Here is an 11,620-nt window from a genome sequence, read left to right as displayed (position 1 = left end):
GCTATATATAGGCTATATATATATATATATATAGGCGATATATATATAGCCTATATATATAGCCTATATATATATAGCCTATATATATATGTGGCATTACTGGTTTCGAATCTCTGGACATTCAGTCAGAGTCCATAGCCGCCTAGTGAGCGGGAGGCCCGGGTTCGAATCCCGTAGAACACGTCCCATGGTTTCTATTTATTTATTTACATTAAAATGTTTAGCGTTAAGCTGATACCCACGAGGCCCTGAAATATTTATTTTTTTCAAACTTCAAGATGATAATCATAATAAAATAAATAGAATACAAACGTAAACAATAATACAACAATGAAAAGCGGAAAAATATTTACAAAACTAGAAATGCCATGAAAAAATTACAACATGGAATAATCAATGCAATGAAATTAGTAGCATAAGAAATTAGTTAAGTCCTTGATGGAAATTTTAAAGAGTTAGCATTCTTCTACTCCTTATACTCATTTGATCAAGGGCGTAGGAACCGGGGGGGGCTGGGGGGCGCCAGCCCCCAGTGAAAAATGTGGAGGGGCGGAAGTATCATTCCGCCCCCTCCCCGGTTCGCAAGTCAGAAAACCCCTTTTTCAAATGAGAAAAAAATCTCATTTGGAGCACCAAATTGCATCTAAGGCCAGGTGAAAATACAAAATTAAGTTTACAAATTGGAGTGGGTGTTGAAGTGTGCTATATTGCACCAAAGTGCATCAGGCCACCTGGAAATGCACAAAATTCCAAAGGGGGAGGGGGACACCCCTCCCCTTAGACCCCTCCCCCAGGCCGGCCATCAGTCTTCAGCCCCCCCCCCCCCACTCAAAAGTACCTTCCTACGCCACTGCATTTGATAACTCGTTTCTTAGTAGCAACATACGAAAATGTTTTCTGAGGATACTGGGTATTACCACCCTCTGAGAATAAAATATTGTGTATGGTAGACCTTTGGGAGTTGTTATATATGTTTTTTTCTTGTGACGGAACGTGTGCACAAAGTGCTGTGGAGCCAGACCAAATAAAGACATATACACCATTGTCAACCTACATTTCAAACGCTTTTCGAGTGAGGACCAGTTCAAAGTTTTTAAACTGTCTTCAGATCTATCATAAATGTTGCATTGAGAATAAAGCTTTCTGTAGACGACTAAGTCTGAGAACAGTTCTGGTATAACCGTAGAATTTGAAGTAGGGAGAATGACGTCGTGAGACATACTGAAGTCACTCATCCTACTGGTGGCGCTTTGCTTGTACGGCAATAAAGTATCGGTGTGTACTACAAACCCCCAATACTGCGAGCATTGACTGTTAGTGCACACGTCTCATTGTAGACGACTGTCGTTCTTTGAAGGTAAGGATTACTTAGGTTTATGATCCAAACTTGAAAAGCCATTACATTGAATTCCAGGGACAGCTATGACACTGAGTAGCACTAAAATAATACTAGCAAGAAATATCACGGTTTGCCATGTGCCTCTGACAGATACCGGAAAAGACACTTTACATGCATTAGAAGTTGCATAAAGCACTCAACTTGTTCGAATCAGTTTTAAAAGATCTAAAAGTTGGTTCTTACGTCAGGAGTATAGTACTTACCAGTCTGGTCGCCTTAACCATGTCTCCGTTGTGAAAAGTAAACCCAACTCTTTCAAGAGAAAAAAAGGGTAAACCCAAATTTCAAAGTCGAATGCACAATGTATGTATGAAGACGTACACATGATCTGACTGTTTGCCGTACAACGCAAAGCGCCCTCACTAATTTCACGGCTTAAACACACGGCGATACACTGTGTCAGCGTTCTTCCTAGTTCAATATGTATGCATGGGCATTACTCATACCCCTTACTAATCAACAACACTCAAACATCATTTCCCTTATATATCCATGCCGACCACATGATCTATACTAAATTGGTCTGCCAAATTTAAGCGACATCTATCTGAGTTGTGGTTTTCTTCACAGAAAGGATAATTATGAAGGATAATTCGACGTCAACAACAAAGTCCTTAATTTCTTTAACTTTCGAACTAAATTTAATTTAGTTGGTTCATTTTTCACCCTCTATTTTGGTCTGGTGGCCGCTATTCCCTTTTACTGGAAATCGTTGGTAAACGCAGTGGCGTAAATGGGGGCCCGGAGAAAAGTACTAATAAAAAATATTTACCCACCCATTGAAGAAGACAATAGGCCGGCGAAATGGCTAATATTGCGGTTAACCAGTTTAGTCCGTAAACCAAACAGGCCCCATGTAGGCCTACTCCATGGGACTCGTCTGTTCTTCAATCCGCCGTCGGGCCGATAACAATAGTGTTCAGTAATGTACGTCGACTTGCCCCATGCAATGCACTGTTTAAGGGTCCTAACTTCAATTTATTTGATAGCTGTTTATCAAACCTTCAAAAGTGACTTTCCGATTCGGGCTTTTGCTATTAGTATAACTATTCGGACGTCTTGTCAAAACTGGGCCCACGGAATAATTACTAAATATAATTATGTAAATCTAAAGTATTGAGTGGCGCAAGGGTTGGCGGCGGGTCCCAATCAAGGCTAACTAAAAATAGTTAAATGATGGCAAGCCCTTTGAAGGATATAACCTTCAGATATTAAAAACTGAATAATTTTTCTTCATATTTGCTGTTGGATTGTAGCATTTTTGCGGGAACCTAACTTTTTTCACATATCTACTTCTTTTGAAACAAATAATAATATCAATTGCTAACTATTCACCCCCCCCCCCCCTCACCACACACACGGTGATCATAGGCTACTTACGGTAAACAAAAGAATAACAATCGAGTAGTAGACTATGCAGGTAGGTAGGTCTACAGTTGTCTGACAGTAGTTAGGATTAGTTGGTTTGTTCTGAACTTATTATTACTGTAAACGATTTCACATTTATGTCCTTCGTCGTTGTTACCATCCAATATATGTCTTACAAACATAAATCTGGATCCGATGTGCGAAAAAGGAAGAAACAAATGGACTCGATCGTAGCAAGACATCCCGGCAGGATATATACATTTCTACAAGGCGTTAATTCATGATCGGGAATCACCTGTGACATTGGTTCGAGCAGCAACTTAGTACATTACGTACCGTTCATTTACAAAGTAATATAAGAATATATGTACCCGGCCGATGCATGCGGACCAAAACATTATACATACACCACAAAACTCTAACAAGTACCAACAAATTGAATAAATATCCAATGACACCTAAGGCTATGCTGCATGCACATCGTGCATATAGGTCTGTACCAGGTCCGGATTACCCATTTGGCACAGTATAGGCATTGTTGAAACTTTACAAGCCCCGAACGTGTCATATTCAGCGACCAAGGAAGTATTTTTAGCCAAAAATTATCCGTACACGACGCGCCAATCATGGCTGCGCTTGGATAGTGTCTAGAAATTTTTACTTTCAAGAGTTTGCAAACCTATAGGGCGAATGAAACACTTAATCCGGCCCTGCTTTAAGCCCTGGGAAGTGTCATTTCCGGTGATCTATGGGGTATTTTAGCCAAAAATTTCTTTGTACGATACGCGCCAACATGGATGGCGATTGTGTCAGGTAGTGCCTATGGCGAACGAAACGCCCCTTAATCCGACCAGGTTCTGTACACTTAGATACACGGGTTAAATCTGCATGCACTAGTGCGTGCGTGCACCCGAATAAATCGAACGATGGGGGCCCGTTCCTGCTTCTCACACCGGGGCCCGTACCCTCATACGCCACTGGATTCAACGTTAATAATGTTCCCCTTGAAGATGACTCTTTGTACCACAGGTTATACGGTATTCCGCCTATGTCCCGTGCCTTTGATAAGGAGGTGATAGAGAATGTCTGTACCAGTCCAACCACATGTTTTAAATGGGAAACCTCTTTTCAGTTAAATGAGGATCAATCATGGAGAATGGTTTTTCTTAGTCATTTTCAGTCATAAAGAGATACCGTAATCAACAATTTATATTTTCCAAACCAGGATATTTACTTCGGGTACAAATTGTGCCTAAAGCACCCCTACAACTCTATGATTTTCACCTAAAATATGATATTTTAAAGAAGAAAGTTGAAGAAGAAATTCCTAATTTAAGTGAATGTTTATTTAGATTTAAATTGAAGCTTCAAGTAAAAGAATATTTAAAAAAGTCTAAATTTCATTCACCCATTTCCTATACTACTTTACATAATGCATTATAAAGTTGCAATTTCTTATTTCGTAAATATTTCATCTTTTTGTTTTTTATTATATTTAAACTATAATTGTTTGCTCTCTACATCTAAAGAAACAAGATTTATACTTAATATCTTAAAAATATATATTAAAATTGTTTTTTTAGTGACACTATAAAAACCAGATGAGGTTTCCTGTTACATCATTTTTGCATAACTAATTTTCTTTATGTAAGTAGGCTTCTTGTAAAGTATTCATCCTGAGTGATTACCAAGTACTTTAAACTGAGAACAAGCACGAGTTATTTAGCATTCGAGTACTTTATAGCGACTGGGGGGGGGGGGGAGGGGTGGGTTACCGAGTACTAAAACTCTGCGATTTCACTGAGCTCCTTGTTCAACGAGATCAACATAGATCACCAGTTCAGACCTAACACAGGTTATGGGTCCAGTAAAAATCCGTAGCAAAGTTATTAAAATAAGTATATATATATATATAAGTAGATAAATATTATTAAAATTTTAACGATATAAAACAAGTGTACTTCACGAGTTTATAGTTTCATGACACTGTTGATGATTGAATAAGTCCAGGTTATAATTAAAACATCCCAAAATGTCTCCCTTAACCGGGTCATTCAGAAACCTACCTTACTCTGACCCTCAATGTCACAGCCAGCTGTAAACTTCACAAAACTTAGGCTACCCTGCCTAACTCAACATATGTACTGAACCATTAACCTACCACGTGACCAGCATATGTCAATGTTCATAACATTATAGTCACTAAAGTTCCAGCACCGGGAAGTAGATTATAATATGTCTGTATTGCAAATAATTAGATGCGTAAAGTTTGATCTTTAAAAGTCTAATAGTGGTGTTGTCTGCATAGTTAGATGGCATATTATAACTCGCAATTTTGTCATTGGGGAAGTCGTGAAGTTGGCTGACTCTGACCATGGTACAAGGGGATTAAATCCTTCCCTGTATCATTAGCTGTATGTAGTTAACTCGGTGTTGTTGACAACGACATGCTTCAAGTCTCGTTCATATTTGATTGACTTTCCTCCTCATCTCGAAGCTCTGAGTACTTGTCGGTTTCTGCCATCTGTCCATTGTTCTTCTCTACATCCTCTTCCTCATCTTCCTGCTCCTGAGATGAGAGAGCCACATACGCAGGTCTGTTCTTGTTGTTGTTGGCAGTACCGTCGGTCTTTGCGTCTTCTTCGTACTTACCCTCATCTTGGTCGCAAGCCTCGTAACTTTTGTCGTCAAGGCTCTGACGTTTTCCAGTCACTATGTTGTAGGTTACGTACATTGCTATCATTGCCGTACCTTCGATAATCGTAAGTATGGCTGTGAGCAGAGGTAAACGAGCTATCAAGAAGTTCTCAGGATAAGGATAAGAGAACCTCGCCACTACTGATGCTAGCAAACTGTTTTGCACTCCCGTTTCAAACGCGATAGTAAATGCCTCTGGATATCCCCGACGGCAAATTTTAGCAATCGAAAACCCCAAGATACCACCAATGAAAGGAAGCATGGATGCAGCCACGTAAGTAAGAAACGGCGTTACGAATATGTATGACAACGCAGGAATGCCAAGTGCGAGACTAATAACAATGAGACCCATTGAAATGGGTTTTAGTCCCTTGGTCATTTTCTCTGCTACGCTAGGGTGTCTTCGTAAGATGTACATTCCAATCAGTACAGGCACCATCATCAGAGCAAGTTGGGTACATATATCACGGTACGGTGTCTTCAGAGTACCCCTACCTTCAACGAAAGGTGTTGCATACAAAAACAGGTTGAAAGGCATCATAACTAAAGCCATGAAACTTGAGCAGAATGTCATTGTAATGCTCAAGATAAAGTCTACGTCCATCATGAGCGCGAATACGTTACTAATCCAGCCACCTGGACACGACCCTTCAATCAAGAGCCCAATAGCAGACTCTGTTGTGATGGGGACTATTTTAGCAATAGCAAATGCTAGAATCGGCATAATGCCAAATTGACAGACTATGCCAATGATCACTCCAAATGGACGACGAAACTTTCCCCATACCACGTCCAGGTCAATTTTTGCGCCCATAGTGACATACGAAATAACGAGCCACACAGTCAAGGACCAAGTAAAGATTGTGTTCCAAATCGTAGGACGAATTCCACATCGCACCGAGTATGTCCATTCGTAGGTTTCTTTCTGCAACCTCGCCAGTCCTTGTGTGTCGTACAACAAGTAAGTGTGTTCAAGGTGAATGACCAATGGACTTACACCGATGAAGACACCTCGTACACGGACAGGAAACGTCGCCGAACCATTATCGACAGTGGTCTCGTACTCCGAAGGAATCACGATAAAAAAATCTGGATTTTCGCTCTCAATTTTTGTGACAGATATATTTCCGAGAATTCCATGAATGGTGACATTAATGGTGGCGTTGGTTCCCTCGATTAGTACGAATAGTGGATCTCCATCTATGGGTTCGTAACTGGCAGTTATACCAGTATTGTCCATCAGTTCCTGACTATCACATGTACCAGCAAAAAGTAATAGCGAGGCTATAATCTGGAGAATGAAAGGAAAAGAAACTTCGTTTAGGCCTATAACACAAATTACAGCATGTTCGAAGCTCCCTGGTATAAAAAGACGGAAGATCCTATGTTCCATCAGGGAACTGCTGTTTACCATGTTCAATGAGCCAGATAAATATTGCTAGCTGATAGCTTACGAATATTGAGGATTACATTGATGCTTAGAAAAATGGGGGAATGATTTGAATTTTGAACATATACATGGTAACAACAAATGTTGATATTTCAGTTTCTCATGCATGATGACCTGCAAGGCGCTACACAACAATAAACTTAAACCTAATAGCGGTATAGGTAAACTGTAGACATCATGCTCAAACACAGAGAATAGAACGCAAGATGAGCTTTCAAACCTTAGGGAGACCTTTGCAAGCCCGTTGATGAGATGGCTTTAATCGGACGCCCCCCCCCCCATCTCCCCTCATCTCCCTTCCCCGTCCCTTAAAATTATCAATGTATAGATACATACATACATACATATATTCATACATACGTAGATCATCAAACAATGAAACTGTGATTTATACAAAGCATGTTGAATCATTTGTAAAACTACAGAATGCAAGTGATTTATTCATACTGTGCAGCTTGACCGTATAGCGTACTCAAGGGGTGGGGGTGGATGCCCTCCCCATCTCCACTATCTGTCGGGGACATTTATTCTTAAGTTCAACAGTAATAATTAGCACAACCTTGCCTTTAAACCTCATTATAGACCTAATTTATCGCCATAAAAATGCATCAGAATGCACCACCTAACATCCCTCCTTACGTGACAGTCGCATTCAAACAACCCAAAGCAACACCTCATGGAAATTTGAAAAACTTTGAATTTTTTCCGAGACCCCCCCCCCCCCCACCAATCAAATACTATGGACTTTAAGACAACGTGATAGATATTTCCCCATTTTCCCCATGTATCTTCCATTTACGAGGAAGTACATTTTAATAATACAAAACGGAATAGGTACTTTTCATTAACAGAACCGGACACTTCATGTTATAGAAAAGGGCCACTTCATGTTTTTCCAACTAATATGAGGAGGAAGATCATGTCCTCCTGTGTCCCAGCGCTCTTATGTCCCTTCTTCTTCAGGGCAGTCGAGGTATATAGCCTACGTTTCCATGACGGTTGTACTTTGTATATTGTCTTAATTTGATTGTCATGAAAACATGTTTTTCTTTTCGTGTTTCAAGGTCTAAACTATCACAAGTGTATTTTTAGTCATCATTCGTGCATCTCTTACTGTGTCTCGCATTTGTTATTAAATTGCACCGTTTTGAATTGTTTTGAAAAATGTTTTGAAGTAGTCAGTATCGTCTGTGGCAAGCCTAATGTGCAATAAACACAGTTTATCGCCGATAAACTCGGTTTGTTGAGTGAAAAACAGAGTTTATGGCGAAACACTATTGTAAAAACCCTGTATTTGCTCGATTCAATGAGTTTATCGAATTTATATTGCACATTAGGCGAAAAACTCTGTTTTGGGGGGAAATTCTGTTTTCTGGGAAACTGTGTTTCGGGAAACTCTGTTATTCGGGAAAAACAGTTTATCAGTCGCTAAACCAAAGAAAACCAGCGGGAATTAATCGAAAAACTTCTGTTTTCCGCTCTATAAGCCGTGTTTATCGAAAATCCCTGTAATTCGCTCGATAGATAGAGTAAGATAAACTGTTTATCGAGAAAACTGAGTTTATCTATAAAATTACTACACATTAGACGCGAAAAACTGTTTTTCGAACGAAACACTGAGTTTATCAAGGATAAACTGAGTTTTTCGAATGATTCCACAATCAGGATTGCCATAAACGTCACCCACAGAAATCGATCATACCAATGGGAATGTTATGATTCAGGGCATCGTGTTGAAATTTAGCAAAATGTGTTAAACATAAAACCTGCGATCCTTCTGATCTCAAAATAAACTTACGCTGTATTTTTGTTATTTCTGTTCTTGTCTGTTTTATGTTACTAGCACGCAATATTTGAGAATATGGAAATGTAAGCTAATGGGTCTGTCAGCCAGAACCCGTGGTGAGTGTACTGGAGGCGAGGGGCGCGTAGCCAGGGGCGATGGGGTCAGTTACCCCTCCAAAAATGAGGTGAAAAAGTCCAAGAGAGAGAAAAAAGGGGGAACCATGAGCGGGAGAATTTAAAGAACAGCATAGAGATATCTCACACAAAGTTTCAGAAGTGTAGAAATTAGTCTCATTCCACATTGATGGCTAAAAATAGACTTCACATTCATAGCGGTATTATCTGTTGTCCCCCACAATTTTGAAAGCTGCCAGTAACCTTCATAGAAGAGAATGCAAACAAGCAAATTGTAGGCTATCCATGTATAGCGGAATAGGAATCGAACAAAAAAATTTTTGGCCTTTATTCACTCGATTTGGCCGGTAAATTCTCTTAATTTGTCTGATTCTGTTACAGAAAAAAACTTGGCAATCCTGCTGTAGGCTATATACTAAGTACAACGGGTATCACACGTGGCACCATCGTATATAAGTTGTTTTGTGTTACCAGCTACTGCCGCGTGCGACACTAGAATCTGTTAAAAACAGAAACACAGTGAAACCTAGCTACAGCTTCATGCCAAACATGAAAAACATAATCGACGCTCATAACAAATGTATCATCACCAACCATTATATAGACCACCAACCAAACAATGCCATTGTAGAGTCAAAGATGGAAATGCAGGGAAGACGGAGTTGTGTACCAGGTACCAGGCAATGGCGTCGCCAAGGGGTGGCCGCATCGCCAAGGGATGGTGGGGGGGGGGGGGCACGTGCCCCCCAGATGCGATTTGTAGTGTTAAAACATACTCAAACAAAAACTCTTTTTTTTTTTACAAAGGACGAATCGTACTATGTCCATCAGTTACACTTCTTTCCACCGACCGTCACAATAATCAGTTGTTTTCTCACTAACAAGGGTCACGGAGGCCCCGGCGTGAACCACTAGTGCTTAAAATTCACTACTATCCTGCATGAATTTTAATTTCAATTTTCAACACTCTTCTTCACGTTGTAACTTTCCCCAAACCATATTGAGAAGACGGGCTGAGGTATGCTTCCATTGCAACTATTCAAGCGGAAAACATCTTTTTGTTCTCTCATAATGGATAATCACTAAATAGCACCAAATTGCATCTTATGACCCTTAATTATCTAAAAACTTTAGCAAAAGGGTTAATTTCCATATTTTTGTATAACTTTTTTTTATCTGCCTCAATTAAAAACATAAATATCGGACAGACTAAGCCCAAAAATTCGTGAACATAAAGTTACGTCAAGTTGCAAAATATAGCCAAAAATTGCAATTATTCAACAATTTCTCACTCCCTCCCCTTAGACCCCTCCCCCAGGACGGCATTCACTAATACACATTCTGCCACCAAAATAAGTGCTGTGCCCCCCCCCCACCCCCCGTGCTCCCCAAGATTGAAAACGTACGTTGGACTTAAACATTGTCTTGTAACTTTGTAGACTTTGTGAAACTGAATTTAAGACACGGTACAACAACCATAAAAGCTCTTTCACACACCAACACAAAAGGAACGAAACTGAACTTAGCAAACATATCTGGTCACTCAAGGAAAGACAAATCAATTTTGATATTAAATGGAGAATATTAAAACACGCCAAACCACACAGCAACACCACAAAACGTTGCAATCTATGCCTACAGGAAAAAATTTTCCTTATATATAGACCCTTTGAATCAACGCTAAACAAACGCGCTGAATTGATATCGGATTGCAGGCATTCAAGAAAATACTTGCTGCATACCAAACGCACAAACACAAAATTCAAATGACACACTTTAACACAGTCGCATACTGGCACCTGACGAGTGAGAAATCACGAAACAAGCTTGTCGTGCCCTAATCAAGTAATGCGTCATTAGTTCGATATTATAATATATTATTATTATATTCTATATTTTACATCGAGCACTTTCCCATGGATTACGTGCATTTTATTGCAAGTCTGTATGTGTGTATGTATGTATGTATGTATGTATGTATGTATGTATGTATATATAGATATATATATATATATATATAAATAAATAAATAAATGTATAGCCTATATATATATATATATATATATATATATATATACATATACATATATATATATATATATATATATATATATATATATATATATATATATATATATCATATATATATCATACATGTATGTATAGTTTTAATCAAATTTACGATTGAGAAAGCAGTAGTAATCAAAATAAAATTGCAAACTTGAGTAAGGAAATTATTTGAAAAGAAGCTACATTGTAATGCCATAATAGTGCATGGAAACCGGTCACCAATGCCACAAAATTGTTATATATACGCAATGATGCATTAACTGATACTAAGCCAGTTCTGGCGCATGATTCGGAAGTGAATGTCCATGTAAATGAAATGAGTTTACTCACTTTTAAATACAACGTGTACGCCATGCTGTTTACTCTGTATTCTCGATAAACAAGCGATCCGTTTTATCTTGAAGCCGTGGTATATTACATACAACTAGTACCGTATAACTAAAATCTACTGACAAACGACATTGACTACTTTCAAGAAACTTCTTTCTTTTCGACTTGACGTCATAGGGTCCGTTATATTCTAGCCAATCAAATTCATGTTTTCAACTGTTCAATCACTTCACAAACAGGTGGAGGCCAGGCACCACGGCGTCAGGCGTATTTTCGCTCAGTTTTGTTATCCTTTGGGATAACAGGAACTTTGTACAGAGCTACACTGGTTATAAAAAAATGTATTTTTAAGGTAAAGTACCGTACCGGCCTGCGATAACAACGTA

At 39.1% G+C, this 11,620-nt stretch overlaps 1 protein-coding gene across 1 annotated transcript; it reads right to left on the bottom strand.

Annotated features, from left to right (window-relative positions):
* Positions 1 to 4,091: 4,091 nt before the first annotated feature.
* LOC139964107 (ileal sodium/bile acid cotransporter-like) lies at positions 4,092 to 11,392 on the bottom strand. The gene is made up of 2 exons (XM_071965458.1): positions 11,235 to 11,392; positions 4,092 to 6,755 (listed from the first exon to the last, which is right to left on the bottom strand). The coding sequence occupies exons 1-2, from the start codon at positions 11,256 to 11,258 to the stop codon at positions 5,220 to 5,222; spliced, it is 1,560 nt and encodes a 519-aa protein (XP_071821559.1). The 5' UTR covers positions 11,259 to 11,392; the 3' UTR covers positions 4,092 to 5,219.
* Between the last annotated feature and the right edge of the window lie 228 nt (positions 11,393 to 11,620).

The sequence above is a fragment of the Apostichopus japonicus genome, chromosome 22 (assembly GCF_037975245.1).
Source record: "Apostichopus japonicus isolate 1M-3 chromosome 22, ASM3797524v1, whole genome shotgun sequence".
Lineage (NCBI taxonomy): Eukaryota > Metazoa > Echinodermata > Holothuroidea > Aspidochirotida > Stichopodidae > Apostichopus > Apostichopus japonicus.
Note: the sequence above shows the minus strand (reverse complement) of the source record. Positions and strands in the feature narration are given on the sequence as shown.